The sequence below is a fragment of the Somniosus microcephalus genome, chromosome 2 (genome assembly GCF_052327205.1).
Source record: "Somniosus microcephalus isolate GS21.2 chromosome 2, FLI_Smic_1.0, whole genome shotgun sequence".
Taxonomy (NCBI): domain Eukaryota; kingdom Metazoa; phylum Chordata; class Chondrichthyes; order Squaliformes; family Somniosidae; genus Somniosus; species Somniosus microcephalus.
This window is the reverse complement of record NC_140988.1, coordinates 333,427,915-333,449,868: the sequence shown is the minus strand read 5'-3', so window position 1 is coordinate 333,449,868 and position 21,954 is coordinate 333,427,915. Positions and strand designations below refer to the sequence as shown.

The 21,954-nt window shown below is 45.0% G+C and overlaps 1 protein-coding gene across 3 annotated transcripts in view; it reads left to right on the top strand.

Moving 5' to 3' along the window:
• Positions 1 to 21,954, top strand: part of ctif (CBP80/20-dependent translation initiation factor) — a 292,382-nt gene that overhangs the window by 136,417 nt on the left and 134,011 nt on the right. Inside the window, exons 4-6 of one of the 3 annotated variants that reach the window (XM_085975110.1) lie at positions 7,108 to 7,218; positions 10,473 to 10,546; positions 12,210 to 12,317. In XM_085975110.1, the coding sequence (XP_085831236.1) occupies positions 7,108 to 7,218; positions 10,473 to 10,546; positions 12,210 to 12,317 (293 nt within the window). Of the gene's footprint in view, positions 1 to 7,107; positions 7,225 to 10,472; positions 10,547 to 12,209; positions 12,318 to 21,954 lie in introns of all 3 variants that reach the window. The other 2 variants (XM_085975101.1, XM_085975119.1) reach the window with 2 other exon arrangements.

Below are 21,954 nucleotides of genomic sequence, written 5' to 3'. Positions count from 1 at the left end.
AGCCGAATGTCGTTGGTGGGGAAACTTTTAGAGACAATAATTCGGGACAAAATTAATTGGCGTTTGGAAAAATATGGGTTAATAACTGACAGCCAGCATGGATTTGTTAAAGGCAAATCATGTTTGACTAACTTGATTGCATTCTTTGCGAATTAACGGAGTGGGTTGATAAAGGTAGTATAGTTGATTTGTACATGGACTTTCAAAAGGTCCCATGGGATTGAAGGGACAGTGGCAGCATGAATACAAAATTGGCCAAGAGACAGAAAATAGAGAGTACTGGTGAATGGTTGTTTTTCAGACTAGAGGGAAGTCTACAGTGGTGCCCTCTGGGGGTCGGTATTAGGACCACTGTTCTTTTTGATATATATTAATGACATGGACTTTGGTATACAGGAGGGCATCATTTGAAAGTTTGCAGATAAAAGAAAACTCGGAAATGTAGTAAACAATGAGGAGGATAGTAACAGGCTTCAGGAGGACATAGACAGACTGGTGAAATGATATAAGAAAGGTCAGGGCAGTGTCCTAGGCCCAAACATCTTCAGCTGCTTCATCAATAACCTTCCGTCCAACATAAGGTCAGAAATGGGGATGTTCACTGATGACTGCACAGTGTTCAGTGCCATTCACAACTCCTCAGATAATGAAGCAGTCCATGCCCGCATGCAACAAGACCTGGACGATGTTCAGGCTTGGGCTGATAAGTGGCAGTAACATTTGCACCACACAAGTACCAGGCAATTACTATCTTCAAGCGAGAGTTAAAACCACCGCCCCTTGACATTCAACGGCATTACCATCGCCGAATCCCCCACCATCAACATCCTGGGGGGTCACCATTGACCAGAAACTTAACTGGATCAGCCACATAAATGCTGTGGCAACAAGAGCAGGTCAGAGGCTGGGTATTCTGTGGCGAGTGTCTCACCTCCTGACTCCCCAAAGCCTTTCCACCATCTACAAGGCACACGTAAGGAATGTGATGGAATACTTTCCACTTGCCTGGATGAGTGCAGCTCCAACAACACTCAAGAAGCTCGACACCATCCAAGACAAAGCAGCTCGCTTGATTGGCACCCCATCCACCACCTTAAACATTCACTCCCTCCGCCACCTGCGTACCATGGCTGCAGTGTGTACCATATACAAGATGCACTGCAGCAACTCGCCAAGGCTTCTTCGGCAGCACCTCACAAACCCGCGACCTCTTCCACCTAGAAGGACAAGGGCAGCAGGCACATGGGAACACCACCACCTCCAAGTTCCCCTCCAAGTCGCACACCATCCTGACTTGCAAGTATCTTGCCGTTCCTTCATCGTCGCTGGGTCAAAATCCTGGAACTCCCTACCTGACAGCACTGTGGGAGTACCTTCACCACACGGACTGCAGCGGTTCAAGAAGGCGGCTCACCACCACCTTCTCGAGGGAAATTAGGAATGGGCAATAAATGCTGGCCTTGCCAGCGACGCCCACATCCCATAAAACTAATTTTTTTTTTTTTTTTTTTTTTTAAAGGGTTAATCAGCTGGGTTAATCAGCTCGAAAGTTTGGCGATAGCATTTATAAGTAACTAACTAGCTAACATAGTGAGCAGCTATTGTGTAGAGAACAGTAGAGTCAGCAAACTGTGTCCTGTTAATGAAGCTGGAACAAACCTTAGTGACAATGCTAGGATGCTCGAACGCTAGGATGCTCGAACATGATCAGGAATCTGATTGGTGCAGGCATATGGTGTGATCAGAGCAGGAACATTAAAGAAAACAAGGGAATAAAGTGTGCCTGCTAATTGGTTTAGGCTGTGTGTAGTTCCGTTTTCTGGTGTGTAAAGGACATGTGCTCAAGGCTGTTTAGTGTAGAAGAATTTCGAGGCGAAATGGCAAGCATCCAGGAGGAAGGGAACAGATCTATCACATAACATCAATCCAGTTCAGAGCGGGCGATGTGCATTCTGCTTCGTTCTGTAAACTATCGCTCATGTACTATAATGTTTTAAGTTTTACAAGTCTTAAATAAAATATCATTGTATCCAACTGGAGTCGAGTTGAATTCCCTACAATGGGCAGACACATGGCAGATGCAATTTAACGCAGAGGTGTGTGAAGTGATGCATTTTGGTAGGAAGAATGAGGAGGTAATATAAACGAAATGGTACAATTTTTAAAAGGGTGTAGGAACAGAGAGACTGGGGTGTACGTTGCAAATCTTCGAAGGTGACAGGACAAGTTGAGGAGGCTTTTTTTTTTAAAAAGCATACGGGACCTTTTGACTTTATAAACAGAGGCATAGAGTACAGAAGCAAGAAAATTACGCTGAACCTTTATAAACCGCTGATTAGGTCCCAGCTGGAGTGTTGTACCAATTTTGGGCACCACACTTTAGGAAGGATGTAAAGGCCTTGGAGAGGATGCAGAGGAGATTTATTAGAATACTACCAGGGATGAGGGACTTCAGTTATGTGGATAGACTGGAGAAGCTGGGGTTGTTCTCCTTGGAGCAGAGAAGGTTAAGGAGAGACTTAATGCAGCGAGTTATGATGATCTGGAATGCACTGCCTGAAAGGGTGGAGGAAACGGATTCAATCATAACTTTCAAAAGGAAATTTGATAGATGTGTGATGGGGAAGAAATTGCAGGGCCATGAGGAAAGGTCAGAGGTATGGGACTAATCAAATAGATCTTTCAAAGAGCCAGCGCAGACACGATGTGCCGAATGGCCTCTTTCAGTGCTGTATCATTCCATGATTCTATGATGTACTGCTATATAAATATTGAAGAACCAGACTGAATAGCATCATGACAAGTTTAATGGCTATGGTTAAACCTCTAATTTTAGCAAAGAATTTTCATTCCCTATAACGTGCAACACAAAGATATCATTTGTTTTTCTAAAACCATAGTGTTGCTTGGCTGTGACATCATTGTGACATGTGCTGTTCTCTTCCCAAAACAGGATCATTCCCTTTATGAGAACATATGCACAGTTGGTTTAAAAAAAATACAAAGTACAAAACATCTCCCCAATCCCCAATCTGTGCTAATTGGAGCTGTGTCTGCAGTTGGGGTATTACAATTGGCCTCGGCTCCCATGAACTAGGAAGGGGAGGGGGAGGGGTGGGAAATCATGGAGGAACTGTGCTCCTGATCATTTGCCCCTGCTGGGTTGTGCTCTTGCATGCTTGTTGGTTATGGTTGTGATGCCTTCCATTGAGGAATAACATGCCAAACTGTCTCTAAGCCTGCACATAAAGACTGGCTACTTGAGCAAGGTACTGAAGTGTTGTGTATGGCCCTGGAACTTGCCATAACCTGACATATCACCTTCAGGAAAAGAGTGAAAAAATTAGGAAAACAAAAACAAATCTTTAAAAAAAATGGAAAGGAACTGGGAAGGAAAAGTTAACATGCAAGTGTGTTGTCAAATCACACATCCGCACAGCCAGCAGGAGTGATGCTGTAGGGTTCCAAGGGAAGCTCCTGTTCTTGGTTTGCTCGGCTTTTGAGGCTAGACTGAGTTATGTGTCGCCCTAGTCAAACACTGGGCAAACTAGTTTATTAAAATTCTTGAAATACTTGGCCAGCGTCTTACAATGTACTCGTGCGAATCTGTAGACCTTTGGGCTACAAAACAAACTTTTGCAGCTGGAATTCAGGCATTCGGACAACAATTTTTATCGTGTGGATCTCTGGCCAGGAAACATTAACCGATCCTCTCCTGTCGACCTCCCATTCCCCACCCAACGTAAATTTCGGCTTCTCTGAAGCCCTGCTGCCCGTATCTTATCCCGGATCAGGTCACACTTGCTCATCACCCCCGTCCTTTGGTGACCAAATTGGCTCCCAGTTCTCCAACTCCTCAAATTTAAAATTCCCTTCCTTGTGTTTAAATCCCTCGATGGACTCGCCTCTCCCCATCTCTAACCTTTTCCACTGCTACAACACCCCATTCCCCTGCAATCTCTCTCTTCCTCTGGCATCTTAATGCATCACCCTCCCTGCCCCCCGCCCCTGCACGCCACCACCACATCTTCCCCCCCCCCGCCGCCACCACTGGTGGCTGTGCCTTCAGCCGTCTAGGCCCCACACTCTGCTGTTCTCTTTCCTCCATCTCCATCTCCTCCTTTAAGACCCTCCTTGAAAGCCACCTTATGCCTTTTTGAAGAGCTTTGGGTTGTTTTTCCACATTAAAGGCCCTGGTTAAATGCAAGTTGTTGCCGTCTTCGACAAGTTATGCCAGTCCTGGATATAGTTACTCTGTGACTCCATCTGAAACTAGTTAATAGTTGATTTCTATTACAGGCAGAAATTGATGCAGCCACAAAAGTGCATAAAAAAAATTGATTTAAAAAAAAAAAAAAAAAAAAAAAAATCTGTGCTTCTCTGAATAGTAGTAAGTTATATGTAAGAAGTCACACGACACCAGGTTACAGTCCAACAGTTTTATTTGAAATCACAAGCTTTCGAAGTGCTGCTCCTTCGTCAGACACCGCTTATATAGTCAGAGAATAATGCCAGATGATTACAGGTAATCTTTCTAACTGCGGATAGAAGGGAGGTGGCACCCAGTTGAGTTCAGGGAATACTAGCACTGTATTTTATTCATCCACTCTAACAATCCCTCCCCAACTTTTCCCTTGAAACTCCCCTTTAGTGCAGAGGCAGGTTCACACAGACACTCTCCCCCTCCTTCCTGACATCACAAGGTACTTAGAAAGATTACCTGTAAACATCTGGCATTATTCTCTGACTATATAAGCTGTGTCTTTATGCATCTCTCCACTTCACCTGACGAAGGAGCAGCGCTCCGAAAGCTTGTGATTTCAAATAAAACTGTTGGACTATAACCTGGTGTCGTGTGACTTCTTACATTTGTCCACCCCAGTCCAACACCGGCATCTCCACACCATAGTAAGTTATAGTGCAGGCAGGATCACCAAGTGTGCTGCCACAGCGAGTGCATATAGAGGGAGGTGGCCAGCTTTCGGAGAAGAATGAAACCTTCTAGTACAACTCCTTCACAACATTTGAAAAGAAAAACTGTGAATATTGAAGTTTACAATAAAAACAAATGCTGGAAATGCAAGAGAGGTCGGAGAGTTTTAATGAAGGGTCTATCTGGAATGTTAACCTGCCTTTTCTCTTTCAAATGTTGTCTGACAAGGATATAGTCAGGCATTCATACCGTACATAAACCAGTACACATTTTACCCTTGGGCAGCTTTGATGAGCTTTCTAATGCAACAGTGAATTTGCTGCCTCGAGGGAAATTTCTGCCACTTTACTCCTTAATGACCTTCTCGCTTCTGGTCCCACTGCAGCTCCTATCTGACGCTGCTGCATTGCTCTACGAGTGAAGTCTGTGCTGCGAGATGTATGTAGGAATTCTTGGCCCGTTAAAAGGAATTCCCACCCATATTAGAGTGTCTGGTCCCAGCAGTGCCTGTAGGTGAGACTGGTAAGGGAAAAGATCCTGAGGAAGGGAAAGACCCCTTGTAAACTGGGGGAAGGTTGGAAGAAGTAAAGGACATCTGTGAAATGGAGGGGGTTGCAGGAGGAGGAGTGCCTCTATTAACTGGGGTGAACAGTGCTTCTGTGACCAGATCTGCCGTCAAGCAAATTTGTACACTTTTGAACTACTGGGCTGCGTATTATATTGAGAGGAGGAGGAGGTGGTAGAGTACCTTGTGATGTCAGGAAGGAGGGGGAGAGTGTCTGTGTGAACCTGCCTCTGCACTAAAGGGGAGTTTCAAGGGAAAAGTTGGGGCGGGATTGTTAGAGTGGAAGAATAAAATACAGTGCTGGTATTCCCTGAACTCAACCGGGTGCCACCTCCCTTCTATCCGTAGGTCTGGCATAGACGTAAGTGACATAATGAGCCTATCCTGTCTGTCGCTCTGCCACCAGGCTGCCTCGGAACTGAGTTATACCAGACCCTACTTCTCTTTAACGTTAACTCTGTTTCTCTCTCCATGGATGCTGCCCTGGCCTGCTGAGTTTTTCCAGTGTTTTCTGTTGTTATTCCTACTTCTCTTTTGGTGGGCAAGAAAGTGAAACCTGTAGTTCTCTGAGCCACATACATACTGACAATCAAGATCAATATTATCGACATAAATAATGAAAATCTAAACTGAAAACAGAAAATACTGGAAATGCAGAGCAGGTGAATCGATTCTGATTCAGGATCTCGCCCTAAATGTTTCAGGTGCGGATTGATCAGCACGTTTTCTATTCCAGAGTATCGCAAGCCTATCTCTTTTTTTAAAATTTGTTTTCTCTCTATCTCCTCTTCTCTGATTTTTCCCTATGTACAGTTCTGTCTCTGCTTTCTCTCTCACACCTTTGTAAGAACTTTGGGATATATACCTTGACAACAATACTTAGCAAGGGCACCAGACGAATCCTTAAACCTTCACCTTGACGCCTCATCAAAGACCCATCTAGGATTTACCACCCAGTTTACGTCTAGCAGGGAATGATTCCCAAATTTGGCTCGCCAATCTGCCTTGTATCAACCAGTTTCGACTATATTACAGGAAACTCTCGATTTACCGGCACCTAAATAACCGGAAATCTCTGTTAACTGGCAAAATTCAGGAGTAGGTTCAGGTAAGTTTTACTTCATATTAGTGGCCGTGTAACCGGGGTTCCTGCACCTGTTGCTATGCAACAGGGATGCTTGGTCTGTGGCCGGGGTTCTTGCACCTGTTGCTATGCAATAAGGACGCCTGGATCTGTGGCTGTGTACGGGGCTCTCGTACCTTTTACTATACCTCTCTGTAATCCGGACTTTTTGATAAACCGGCACCACGCCGGCCCCATCGGTGCCGGATAAAAAAGAGTTTCCTATAGTATTTAAACTACCATAAGGATCCAACCAAGCTACTGATAATCTTGCCAATTATCCATATCCCACTGCACGTTTAGTGTAAATAATTGTTTTTAAATGTCACTTTTGAAGCTGTTGATCAGCTTTTGCTAGTCTTTTATGTTGGCATTATACAGCCAGACACATTTGTGGAGACATTTATCATAGCACACGATGAACTTGGCATTCACTAGGTTCAATACAGAGTGTTAAATATGCTCCTTTCTATTTTCTCTTTCTAGGAAGAATGGGATCATAGTAGCAATGGGAGTACAGGCTCTCGGCCTAGTTCAGACTCCAGGCCTGGGTCTGGCAGACAAGGACACAGCAATCACTCGATCACTCGCCACCCGGTAAAGGTAGATTCTAGGCAATTGAGGGTAGTTTGCAAGGTACAATAAGCTTTCAATTGTTAGCAACCTTTTGAGAGTTGAAAGAAGACAAATAGCACATGAAAGTTTTTTTGTGCTGTACTGTGTTTCAGGAAGCAGATTTAAGAGTTTTACACTATAGTTAAACACAGTGAAGCTTTGGTATTTAAATGTCCAGACCGTGCCCTACATTGAAAATTAAAGTTAGTAGTTCTTTTTAAACCAAAGCTTTATTCCTAGTTTTATCACTTCTTATTCTGAAATGCTGACTCATGTTTTTTTAATTCGTTTTTATGGGATGTGGCAAGGCCAGCATTTATTGCCCATCCCTAGTTGCCCTTGAGAAGGTGGTGGTGAGCCGCCGCCTTGAACCGCTGCAGTCCGTGTGGTGAAGGTACTCCCACAATGCTGTTAGGGAGGGAGTTCCAGGATTTTGACCCAGCGACGATGAAGGATCGGCGATATACTTGTAAGTCAGGATGGTGTGTGACTTGGAGGGGAACTTGGAGGTGGTGGTGTTCCCAAGCGCCTGCTGCCCTTGTCCTTCTAGGTGGTAGAAGTCGTGGGTTTGGGAGGTGCTGCTGAAGAAGCCTTGGTGAGTTGCTGCAGTGCATCTTGTAGATGGTACACACTGCAGCCAGTGGTGGAGGGAGTGAATGTTTAAGGTGGTGGGTGGAGTGCTAATCAAGCGGGCTGCTTTGTCCTGTATGGTGTCGAGCTTCTTGAGTGTTGTTGGAGCTGCACTCATCCAGGCAAGTGGAGAGTATTCCATCACACTCCTGACTTGTGCCTTGTAGATGGTGGAAAGGCTTTGGGGAGTCGGGAGGTGAGACACTCGCCACTGAATACCTAGCCTCTGACCTGCTCTTGTTGCAACAGTATTTATGTGGCTGGTCCAGTTAAGTTTCTAGTCAATGGTGACCTCCAGGATATTGATGGTGGGGGATTCGGCGATGGTAATGCCATTGAATGTCATAGGGAGGTGGTTAGGCTCTCGCTTGTTGGAGATAGTCATTGCCTGACACTTCTGTGGCGCGAATGTTACCTGCCACTTATCAGCCCAAGCCTGAACGTCGTCCAGGTCTTGTTGCATGTGGGCATGGACTGCTTCATTATCTGAGGAGTGTGTGAATGGCACTGAACACTGTGCAGTCATCAGCGAACATCCCCATTTCTGACCTTATGTTGGAGGGAAGGTCATTGATGAAGCAAATGAAGATGGTTGGGCCTAGGACACTGCCCATGTTGCACATTACCCATTTGTAATTCAGCATGTAATAATGATGGGGCTAGAGGATGGATGTATCAACAGGCAATTCTACTTTAGGAGCGTCACAGCAGTTGACCTTGTCACCTGATGTGCACACAGGAAAAGGATCATAGCTAATTTTGATCTGCCTTTGCATTAGGGATTATAGGAAAGCAATTTTGAGAGCTGTGGGTAATGAATTACCTTAATATTTGCACCACTACAGCATAATCGGCTTGTGCTGTAGAATGGCTGTTAAAAGATTGAATATATTGGCCAAAAAAGGAATTTTGCTCTTTGTAAAGAAGCCAGGAGAGGCCTGAGACGAGACCAGATTGGGTTGACTTGTCCTTCACTGTCCTAGAATCCTTGGAGTTGGAGCAGGGAGGATCACTGTACTGATAAGAAGGAACAGCCAAGTCAATGTTTTGGGATTTGTAAAATGATCAGGAGAGCCATTGGGTAGAAATAAAAATCCAAGTTGAAGGGAAGTGCTCGCTGTTGTTTCGTGTTTCTGTTCCATTCCCCGAGCCCGGCTCCCTTACTGTTGGGGCTGATATTCCAGCTTGGGGAGCTGCGATCCATACTTTTAGGGGAGGGGGAGGACTTGGACCTGGCTCCAGTTCTAGATAGATTCACTGAATTGTATCTGTGGAAGTCGAGGATTCTTTGGTACTATGAAAGTCAATTGGGGCCAAAGGATGGGTGGAACATTTTATATCTGTTGTTCAGAGATTTCAATTATTCTGTTGTCAGAATTCCTCATGCTTGGTTTCATTTCGCTGTCTGAAACCGGTCTTCCGTCTCTTTGGGAACCTCTGTAAACGCTATACGACGTGATCATCTAGCAAAATTTGTATTATTAGCCTTGGGTAAATGCGACCCCAGCTACAGCCTGAATAACTTGAAGGACGAAGTACTGATCTCCGGACTATATCACCAATTATTTTAGGGATTCAGTAAACTGATGTTCCCATAGCACAAAACTGCCCTAAATAAGGTGTGAGAACTTCGTTTCTTGTTTAAAAAAAAAAAAAAAAAAAATTTAACTTGTGGTGAGGAAGCAATGGGTTGGCGTGTGGAATTTGGGTTTTAATCTATCTGAGATTGATGGGATGAAATTCTTGCCTGGCTTCTGTATGAAATTAATTTTAGCAGTCCATTTCCATTGGACAAGTATCTCAAAGGACAAAACTGCCACAAAGTTGTCACTAACTGGCCACTTACTCGGAAGGAAAATGGACAACGAGTGAGAAATGAAAAAAAGCACACTGATACATTAGGGGATAGTGTTCTGAGGTTAGGGCAGAGGCGCATTGTATGAACATAATAGAGAGAGCTTTACTCTGCATCTAATCATTGTGTACCAGACCTGGCAGTGCTTGACGCTGGGTACCTAAAATAGGGGTTTCATTACACAGGGTTGCCATCTCCCACCTTGATCAGTACAAAATTCACTCGAAGCAAAAAAAAAAAGTGACACAGGCTTGAAGAGGTAGATAAATTTATCGAGGAGCAACAGCATAAGTGCAACCCCACTGAAGCAACGTGCCAGAGATTAAATACACTGAAATGGAACTGAAGACAGAGTTTGCATATAAAAATATAGCAACCATCAGCCCCTCGAGCCTATGCCACCATTCTATTCGATCATGGCTGAACTGTACTCAACCCGCCTTTGCTCCATATCTCTTAATATCCATATCTAACAAAAATCTATTGATCTCAGTCTTGAAAATTCTGTTAGATTCAGCATTCACAGTCTAGCACTCCCTCGGTACTACACTGAAGTGTCAGCCTAGATTATGTGTTCAAGTCCATAGAGTGGGGCTTGAATCCATGGCCTTCTGACTCAAGAGGTGAGATTGTTACTACTATGAGAAGGCTGGCACCTTAAGGTTACATATTTTATTTTCCATAACTATTCTGAGTTAATTCTTGTGTTTATGCTAATGCTGATTCTGTGGACGCTTTCCTCTGTTTCTAGAACTGTAACCAAGAGACATCTTATGATATTCTGGGGACGGATATCTGGGCAGTTAACACCTTTGAACATGTCAGGTATGTGGCTTTCTTTTCGCTTTTTATTTTCATTCCTTTTACCCCCAACTCCCAGTGCCTGCTGCTTTCAGTTCTCCCCAGTGCCCCACCGTCGTTGATTTCTGCCCAATGGGAGATGCGGCTCATGTTACCAGGAATGAGCAATGTTGCTTAGCTTGTCTTTCTCTCCCACTACTTTCACTATTCTGAGCATTGTCCAGCTTAGCAAGCAGAACAGGCATTTGCGTGTGGTGCTCTTTCTAGTTGGGAGATGTCTCTTGTACGAGTACATGCACATCCAAATCAGAGGTCTCTAAGCAGGGGGCAAATATTAATATTTTCAACAGTGGCAAAGCTTTCTCTTTAAGTGATGCTTGTGTTGGGAGAGGGGTTTACGAGTGGTAAATGCAGCAGGGGAAACTGAATGTAACTGAAGCTGCTTCTGCACCTCACACATTGGAGAAAAAAAAGTGTTTTTTTTTTAAATAGTTTGAGATGATCTTGATTTCTATTCCAACATATGGAAATTGCTGTGACTTCTTGTATTCTAATTTAAATAACAGATTTAACCCTTGCAGTATCGGCATCTCCGGAGAGCTTAGTGCTTTCTAGGCCAGCCGCTTTTTAAAATAACTTCAGCTCACGGAAATAGAGTCCCCTGATGCTATAGAAATAATATGATATGGGAGGTAACTTGAATATTGTGCTATCATACTCACAGAATATGTAGTTTTTTTTTAAAAAACAATCTATACCAACAGTATTCTTGTTATGGGTTGTAGACCCGTGAAAACAATTAGTTGGAAAAGAGGAGAGAAACGACACAGGGCCAACAAATGTTCTTCTGTACTCTGTATTTCACTCTTGAGGAAGCACAATCATAGCTCTTGCTTAGTAACCCTCTCCGGATTCATTCTCCCTCTCCCCCCTCCCTCCCTCTCTCCTCCATTGCCAACACAATCTGTCCTACCCTGCTCATGTGTAACTTGGTGTTGGCGCGCGGCAGTCTGTGTTATTGTGGCCTTATGCCCCTTTGTACTTAACATCTGCCAGTCAGCTGTGGCTCTGGCCCATCTTTGTTCATAATTTCCGCCCTTTGGTGCTTTTATTGTCTGTGCCACAAATATATCAAGATTGCTGGAAGACTCTGCCAAATAATCTTGGGGGGGAACCAAATGGCAGTTTTATTTTCCAGGCCTGGGGAAGCGTCTGGTGCATTTCATTCTCTCCTTACTGTAACTACACTTCACATGCCGGAGGGGCTGATACCTTAAATTCTTTGTGAAATAGATGTGTTGGGACAAATAGCTTTGAACCTCGCAGAAAAAAATTGCTTTCTTGCACATAGCAGAGCTTCTAACCAGCCTCTTTCCGAGTAGGACTTGGGAGCATGTCACCTACCCTTTCAACCTGGAACGCAAGGTGTAAGGAGAACCGAGTAAAAGAAACCAAGAGAAAAATGCCTCAAATAAGGAGCAGGTTCTCAAACAAAAACAGAAGTATGTGGGAACGAGTGAGCCTATCAGGTACTTGCCTATTCCTCTGGAAAACCGAGTGAATAAGGGAATTTCTTGGGCCTCTTCAAATAAAGAAAGCCCCTTGTGGACCAGAGACTAGTTTAAGGACAGCCTGATGCAGGCCTGTTTCCCGGTGGGTTATAATGTGTGTGGGTTTTCTCTTGCAGTGGAGCAACATGGGATCTGCAACCTGAGAAATTAGATTTCACCAACTCGTTTCATCGCAAGCATTTACAAAACACATCCAAGTACCTCCCCCACATTGATCGAGAAGGGTAAGTATCCTATCTCCGAATGTGAAAAGGGGGATTCTTGACATTTTTTTCCAGTTGGAGGATCTTCATCTCCATAATTTTCCTCTTGGGTGTGCTGAAAAGGCACACATTGTTTTCAGTGGCTGAGAGCGCAGGCAAGCAGTCTGTGGGGGAGCATTCTCTCTGTTCTCAGGAACTTCCCAATGGTCCAGCTTAGATCGGAAGCTCCACTGCGTGAGAAATTGCATCCTACTCTAGCGTATTTTATAAATATATATATTATATATTCACTCTCAGGATGTGGGTGTTGCTGGCAAGGCCAGCGCTTATTGCCCATCCCTGGTTGCCTTGAGAAGGTGGTGGTGGGCCTTCTCCTTGCATCGCTGATAGCAGTTGGATGCAACTGAGTGACTTGCTCGGCCACTTCAGAGGACAGTTAAGAGTGAACCACGTCTGTTGCCCGCAGAAATATTTCTTTACTGAGCTGTGTACTTTCACATAAGGGAGTCAAATTCAAACTTAACAGAGGCACATTGTTTCTACATTCATCAAGGTGAAAGATTAAATGATGGGACACCTCTCCACTTTTATTTTTGGTATTGATATTTAATGCTCCCTCAGATACAGCACAGGCCACAGGAGAAAGCCAAGCTTCCTCTACTCTGCCCCAGGAAGAGACCTCTGCTACACCAATGTGTCATGATCATTTCCCTCAGCAGCCATCCTCTGCGAGTAAGATTGGCAGTTCAGTGACACATTATGGGTGGTTTTGTGCTGAAGACCCACACCCCACGAGCAGCTGTGCTCAGACTGTTGAGCAAACACAGGGTTTTATTCCCTGGCTCCGAGCAGGATTTGAATCAAGATTCCTTGGATGAATGGACAGTGATTAGCCTGTATGGTCAGTGATTAATTCACTGCTCCACCCAGCCTCCTACATTCGAGTGTATTTTGGTCCACATGCTTCCTAACCCAACCTGAGTGCTGCTACCAGATCGCAATTCCACTAACTGTTCTCAGATAAGAACATAAGAAACATTCGGCCCCTCGAGCCTGCTCCACCATTCAATAAGATCATGGCTGATCTGATCTCGGCCTCAACTCCACTTTCCCGCCCGCTCCCCATAACCCTTGACTCCCCTGTAGCTCAGATATCCGCCTTGAATATATTCAATGACTCCGCCTCCACAGCTCTCTGGGGTAGAGGATTCCCAAGATTCACGACTCCCAGAGAGAAGAAATTCCTCCTCATCTCCGTTTTAAATGGGCGACCCCATATTCTGAAACTATGCCTCCTAGTTCTAGATTCCCCCACGAGGGGAAACATCTTTCCTGCATCCATCCTATCCTAAATCGCAAAAGGTTACTATGCAGATACAACAAGTAATTAGGAAAGCTAATAGAATGTTATTGTTTATTGCGAGGGGAATTGAATACAAAAGTAGGGAGGTTATGCTTCAGTTATACAGAGCATTGGTGAGACCACCTCTGGAGTACTGTGTACGGTATTCGTCTCCTTATTTAAGGAAGGATGTAAATGCGTTGGAAGCAGTTCAGAGAAGGTTTTCTAGACTAATACCTGGAATGGGCGGGTTGTCTTATGAGGAAAGGTTGGACAGGCTAGGCTTGTATCCGCTGGAGTTTAGAAGAGTAAGAGGTGACTTGATTGAAACATATAAGATCTTGAGGGGTCTGGACAGGGTGGATGTGGAGAGGATGTTTCCTCTTGTGGGAGAATCTAGAACTAGGGGGTCACTGTTTGAAGATGAGGGGTCACCCATTTAAGACAGAGATGAGGAGAATTTTTTTCTCAGAGGGTCGTGGGTCTTTGGAACTCTCTACCTCAGAGGGCGGTGGAAGCAGAGTCTTTGAATATTTTTAAGGCAGAGGTAGATAGATTCTTGATAAGCAAGGGGGTGAAAGGTTATCAGGTGTAGGCGAGAATGTGGAGTAATCGGATCAGCCATGATCTTATTGAATGGCGGAGCAGGCTCGAGGGGCCGAGTGGCCTACTCCTGCTCCTAATTCGTATGTTCGTATCCTGTCGAGCCCCCTCAGAATCTTAGATACATACGAACATACGAATTAGGAGCAGGAGTAGGCCACTCAGCCCCTCAAACCTGCTCCGCCATTCAATAAGATCATGGCTGATCCGATTACTCCACATTCTCGCCTACACCTGATAACCTTTCACCCCCCTTGCTTATCAAGAATCTATCTACCTCTGCCTTAAAAATATTCAAAGACTCTGCTTCCACCGCCCTCTGAGGTAGAGAGTTCCAAAGACCCACGACCCTCTGTGAGAAAAAATTTCTCCTCATCTCCGTCCCAAATGGGCGACACCCCCATCTTCAAACAGTGACCCCCTAGTTCTAGACTCTCCCACAAGAGGAAACATCCTCTCCACATCCGCCCTGTCAAGACCCCTCAAGATCTTGTGTTTCAGTCAAGTCACCTCTTACTCTTCTAAACTCCAGCGGATACAAGCCTAGCCTGTCCAACCTTTCCTCATAAGACAACCCGCCCATTCCAGGTATTAGTCTAGAAAACCTTCTCTGAACTGCTTCCAACGCATTTACATCCTTCCTTAAATAAGGAGACCAATACTGTACACAGTACTCCAGAGGTGGTCTCACCAATGCCTTGTATAACTGAAGCATAACCTCCCTACTTTTGTATTCAATTCCCCTCGCAATAAATGATAACATTCTACTAGCTTTCCTAATTACTTGTTGTATCTGCATATTAACCTTTTGCGATTTAGGATAGGATGGATGCAGGAAAGATGTTTCCCCTCGTGGGGGAATCCAGAACTAGGAGGCATAGTTTCAGAATATGGGGTCGCCCATTTAAAATGGAGATGAGGAGGAATTTCTTCTCTCTGGGGGTCGTGAACCTTTGGAATCCTCTACCCCAGAGAGCTGTGGAGGCGGAGTCATTGAATATATTCAAGGCGGATATCTGAGCTACAGGGGAGTCAAGGGTTATGGGGAGCGGGCGGGAAAGTGGAGTTGAGGCCGAGATCAGATCAGCCATGATCTTATTGAATGGTGGAGCAGGCTCGAGGGGCCGAATGTTTATGTTCTTATCTGAGAACAGTTAGTGGAATTGCGATCTGGTAGCAGCACTCAGGCTGGGTTAGGAAGCATGTGGACCAAAATACACTCGAATGTAGGAGGCTGGATGGCTCAGTGAATTAATCACTGACCATACAGGCTAATCACTGTCCATTCATCCAAGAAATCTTGATTCAAATCCTGCTCGGAGCCAGGGAATAAAACCCTGTGTTTGCTCAACAGTCTGAGCACAGCTGCTCGTGGGGTGTGGGTCTTCAGCACAAAACCACCCATAATGTGTCACTGAACTGCCAATCTTACTCGCAGAGGATGGCTGCTGAGGGAAATTATCATGACACATTGGTGTAGATGTTTCAATAAGATCACCTCTCATTTTTCTAAACTCCAATGAGTATCGGCCCAACCTGCTCCACCTTTCCTCATAAGATCCCAGTGCTTTTGCACCAATTTGCCCAGGAATACGCCTAGCGCCAGACCACAGCTCCCCAGTGCTCTTACCCATGTCCTCTCCCTCCGACACTCCAATTCCAGCCCCAATCCTTCTCATAGAAACATAGAAGATAGGAGCAGGAGTAGGCCATTCAGTCCTTCGAGCCTGCTCCGCCATTCAATGTGAACATGGCTGATCATCCAAATTCAGTACCCTGTCCCTGCCTTTTCCCCATATCCCTTGATCCCTTTAGCCTCAAGAAATATATCCAACTCTTTCTTGAATATATTTAATGAACTGGCCTCCACCGCCCTCTGTGGCAGAGAATTCCACAGGTTCACCACTCTCTGGGTGAAGAAATTCCTCCTCATTTCAGTCCTAAATGGCTTACCCCTTATCCTTAGACTATGACCCCTGGTTCTGGACTCCCCGGCCATCAGAAACATCCTTCCTGCATCTAGTCTGTCCAGACCTGACAGAATTTTATAGGTTTCGATGAGATCCCCTCTCAATCTTCTAAACTCCAGTGAGTATAAGCCCAATCGACACAATCTCTCCTCATACGTCATTCCTGCCATCCCAGGTATCAGCCTGGTGAATCTTCGCTGCACTCCCTCCATGGCGAGAATGTCCTTCCTCAGGTAAGGTGACCAAAACTGCACACAATACTCAAGGTGCGGTCTCACCAAGGCCCTGTACAACTGTAGCAAGACATCCTTGTTCCTGTACTCGAACCCTCTTGCTACGAAGGCCAACATACCATTTGCCTTCTTAACCGCCTGCTGCACCTGCATGCTTACCTTCAGCGACTGGTGCACAAGGACACCCAGGTCTCTTTGCACTTCCCCTTCTCCCAATCTATTACCATTCAAATAATTCTCTCCTGGCTGCAGCTCTGTCCTTCTTCACCGCCCCCTCCCCCCCCCGCCAAAGATATCCTAGCCTGATCCTCAGTTCCTCCTTCTCTCATGACTGCCCAATACATATTGTCTTTCATCTTCCTACATACCTTAGGGGGAAAAAAGGAAGAGATATTGAGTACATCAGGCAACAGAATATTTGAGAGAGTCACACAGACTTACAAGCGAGAGAGGCGAGACCAACAATGAGTAAAAAAGTCTGACAGTTACCGATACCACAATGAGTAAAGTGCATCAGTGCCCAGCATTGGATCCACCCCCACCCCCCACAAGCTGTGCAGCAATCCGGTGGTCCCGCGCAGGCCGCTCACAAGATGGAAGAGATGCAGTGCAGCAAATTTAAAGGGACCGCGTACGGGGAAAAAAAAAATTTGAGGGAACATTGGTGGTTTTTTAATTTGCTTATTGGATCTGGACGTCGCTGTCAAGGCCAGCATTTATTGCCCATCCATAATTGCCCTTGAGAAGGTGGTGGTGAGCTGGCACCTTGAACCGCTGCAGTCCGTGTGGTGATGGTACTCCCACAGTGCTGTTAGGTAGGGAGTTCCAGGATTTTGACCCAGCGACGATGAAGGATTGAGAGTTGCTACTGGTAGGTGTGGGTCATACAGAGAGAGAAAGGATGGAAGATAAATAAAGAGAGAACATAATAAGAATTAGAGTAGTACAGAAGTAGAGAAACAGTTGCAGACAGAGAGAGTTGATGTTTTTGTCCATGGCAATGCCACAGGAGCTCAAATATATTACAGTCCATCACAAGTTCCATGGTATAATTGGTATTACCTCCTGCTGTTATAAAATAGCATATCCTCCAACTCACTGAGTAATGCCACGGGGATGTTTGTGCATATGTAAATATATGCAATTTTTTGTGTTTGGCAAACACCACAACTTGGTGCCAACATTGTATGAGAACTCGATGCAACAAAAATCGCGATTTGCTGGTCTGTCCTGCCTCCCTGGAAAAGCATACAATGCAGTATGCCCTAATTCTACAGTAAAGAGAACCACATCCTGCCCATAAGCCTAGTTCAGTTTAATCAAAAACTTTGTTTCCTGCAGCAGTCTGTGAACCTTTGATACACCACCTGTTGGTCAATAAAACTAACGATACACGATGGCCCAGACAGATGTATTTCTCTTTATCACTGGAAACCTGTGTTTCTTGACTAACTCAGTTTGTTTTTATGTGGTACCACTTCCCCTGAAAATGTAAATATGTGTGTGTATGTATAGATGAGTGGGTGTGTGTGTGTGTATATAAATATATATATGTGTTTGTTTGTGTATACAGCGTGTGCTCCTTCATGTCTAATTTTTCCTTTACATAGAAACATAGAAGATAGGAGCAAGCGTAGGCCATTCGGCCCCTCGAGCCCGCTCCGCCATTAAATGAGATCATGGCTGATCATCCAAATTCAGTACCTGGTCCCTGCTTTCTCCCTTGATCCCTTTAGCCTCAAGAGAATATATCCAACTCCTTCTTGAACATATTTAATGAATTGGCCAAAACTGCACACAATACTCAAGGTGTGGTCTCACCAAGGCCCTGTACAACTGCAGCAAGACATCCTTGCTCCTGTACTCGAATCCTCTCGCTATGAAGGCCAACATACCATTTGCCTTCTTAACCGCCTGTTGCACCTGCATGCTTACCTTCAGCGACTGGTGCACAAGGACACCCAGGTCTCGTTGCACTTCCCCATTTCCCAATCTATTGCAGTTCAGATAATAACCTGTCTTCCTGCTTTTGCCACCGAAGTGGATAACCTCGCATTTATCCACATTGGGCAGATGCATGGCAAATGCAGTATAATCACCAACATGTCCAAATCATACTGGAGTTTCTCTGCATCCTCCTCACAGCACACACACACACCCAGCTTTGTGTCATCTGCAAACTTGGAGATATTACATCTAGTTCCCTCGTCTAGATCATTTATATATTGTGAATAGCTGGGGTCCTAGGACCGATCCCTGCGGTACCCTACTAGTCACTGCCTGCCACTCGGAAAAAGACCCGTTTATTTCAACTCTTTGCTTCCTGTCTGCCAACCAGTTCTCTATCCAAGACAGTACTTTACCCCCAATCCCATGTGCTTTAACTTTGCACGCTAATCTCTTATGCGGGATCTTATCGAAAGCCTTCTGAAAGTCCAAATACACCACATCCACTGGTTCTCCCTTATCTATTCTACCAGTTACATCCTCAAAAAATTCCAGTAGATTAGTCAAGCATGATTTACCTTTTGTAAATCCATGTTGACTTTTTTTTTTATTCATTGATGGGACGTGGGCGTCGCTGGCTGGCTAGGCCTGCATTTAGTGCCCATCCCTAATTGCCCTTGAGAAGATGGTGGTGAGCCGCCTTCTTGAACCGCTGCAGTCCATATGGTGTAGGTACACCCACAATGCTGTTAGGAAGGGAGTTCCAGGATTTTGGCCCAGCGACAGTGAAGGAACGGCGATACAGGTCCAAGTCAGGATGGTGTGTGGCTTGGAGGGGAACTTGTAGGTGGTGACGTTCCCATGCGTCTGCTGCCCTTGTCCTTCTAAGTGGCAGAGGCCGTGGGTTTGGAAGGTGCTGTTGAAGGAGCTTTGGCGAGTTGCTGCAGTGCATCTTGTAGATGGTACACACTGCAGCCACATGCACCGGTGGTGGAGGGAGTGAATGTTGAAGGTGGATGGAGTGCCAATCAAGCGGGCTGCTTTATCCTGAATGGTGTCGAGCTTCTTGAGTGTTGTTGGAGCTGCACTCATCCAGGCAAGTGGAGAGTATTCCATCACACTCCTGACTTGTGCCTTGTAGATGGTGGAAAGGCTTTGGGGAGTCAGGAGGTGAGACACTCGCCGCAGAATTCCCAGCCTCTGGCCTGCTCTTGTAGCCACAGTATTTATATGGCTGGTCCAGTTCAGTTTCTGATCAATGGTAACCCCCAGGATGTTGATAGTGGGGGATTCAGCGATGGTAATGCCATTGAATGTCAAGGGGAGATGGTTAGAGTCTCGCTTGTTGGAGATGGTCATTGCCTGGCACTTGTGTGGTGCGAATGTAAAAGCTTCTATAGATATGTGAAGAGAAAAAGATTGGTGAAGTCAAGTGTTTGTCCCTTGCAGTCAGAATCAGGGGGATTTTAATGGGGATCCTGTCACTGTTTTCCAAGCGCTCTGCTATTACATCTTTTATAATGGACTCTAGCATTTTCCCCACTACCGATGTCAGGCTTACCGGTCTATAATTCCCCGTTTTCTCTCTACCACTTTTTTTAAATAGTGGGGTTACATTAGCTACCCTCCAATCCATGGGAACTATTCCAGAGTCTATAGAATTTTGGAAGATGACCAGCAATGCATCTACTATTTCTAGGGCCACTTCCTTAAGTACCCAAGGGTGTAGATTATCAGGCCCTGGGGATTTATCAGCCTTCAATCCTGTCAATTTCCCTAACACCATTTCCCTACAAATACTGATTTCATTCAATTCCTCCCTCATTAGACCCTATGTTCCCCAACATCTCTGGGAGTTTATTTGTGTCCTCCTTTGTGAAGACAGAGCCAAAGTATGTATTTAATTGGTCTGCCATTTCTTTGTTCCCCATTATAAATTCCCCTGATTCTGACTGCAAGGGACCTACGCTTGACTTCACTGATCTTTTTCTCTTCACATATCTATAGAAGCTTTTACGGTCAGCTTACTCTCATAATCTATTTTCCCCCTCTTAATTAATCCCTTTGTCCTCCTTTGCCGAATCCTAAACTGCTCCCAATCCTCAAGTTTGCTGCTTTTTCTGGCCAAATTATATGTCCTCTCCTTGGATAGAAACATAGAAGATAGGAGCAGGAGTAGGCCATTGAAATAAAGAATAGATTTGCCTTCCAAAGTTAGGCTTTATTAACTTTAAAATCGGCAGCATATCTTTCTACATCCAGTCCCAACTAAAGCTAGAAAAGGACTGAATTTAAGGTAGCCACAACACATCATGTGATCATCAACTACCAATGAGATTACAACACATATCCCAAGGCAGTTAACAAACAACAAATCACAATACTTTTACTAATCAAGGAATAATCACCACAGCCATTCAACCCCTCGAGCCTGCTCCGCCATTCAATGAGATCATGGCTGATCATCCAAATTCAGTACCCTGTTCCTGCCTTCTCTCCATATCCCTTGATCCCTTTAGCCTTAAGAAATATATCTAACTCCTTCTTGAATATATTTAATGAATTGGCCTCTACTGCCTTCTTTGGTAGAGAATTCCACAGGTTCACCACTCTCTGGGTGAAGAAATTCCTCCTCATCTCTGTCCTAAATGGCTTACCCCTTATCCTTAGACTGTGACTCCTGGTTCTGGACTCCCCGACCATCGGGAACATCCTTCCTGCATCTAGTCTGTCTAGTCCTGTTAGAGGTTTATAAGTTTCAATGAGATCCCCTCTCATTCTTCTAAACTGCAGCGAGTACAAGCCCAATCAACCCAATCTCCTCCTACGTCATTCCTGCCATCCCAGGTATCAGCCTGGTGAATCTTCGCTGCACTCCTTCCATGGCAAGAACATCCTTCCTCAGATAAGGCGACCAAAACTGCACACAATACTCAAGATGTGGTCTCACCAAGGCCCTGTACAACTGCAGCAAGACATCCTTGTTCCTGTACTCAAACCCTCTCGCTACGAAGGCCAACCTACCATTTGCCTTCTTAACCGCCTGCTGCACCTGCATGCTTACCTTCAGCGACTAGTGCACAAGGACGCCCAGGTCTCGTTGCACTTCCCCTTCTCCCAATCTATTGCGATTCAGATAATAATCTGCCTTCTTGTTTTTGACATCAAAGTGGATAACCTTGTAGGAACGGAGGTTCCTATCAAAAAGACTGAGTTCGACTCAGGTAATTAAATTAATGAACTTTAATGAAAACAAACGAGTTTAAACTGGAAACTGCTAGGACACATCAATAACAGGTCTATTCTCCTTGAGGGCTCCATGAGGACTGATCCTCTGATCAGGAGAGTGACGTCATCACATTCTTCCCGCCGTTGGGGCATCACGTGACTAATGGCATGACGTCATCACGTGCTGTAAAGATAACTGGCACTGTACAGTCAAACAGTGTAATTAAAGGTACAGGCACAGACAGTAACTACATTGCTGTTAAAGGAATTATGTACAACTGCTCTGAGTCCTTTGGTGGCTCCGCCACATGCGCCCCCCCAGAATTGTCTTTAAC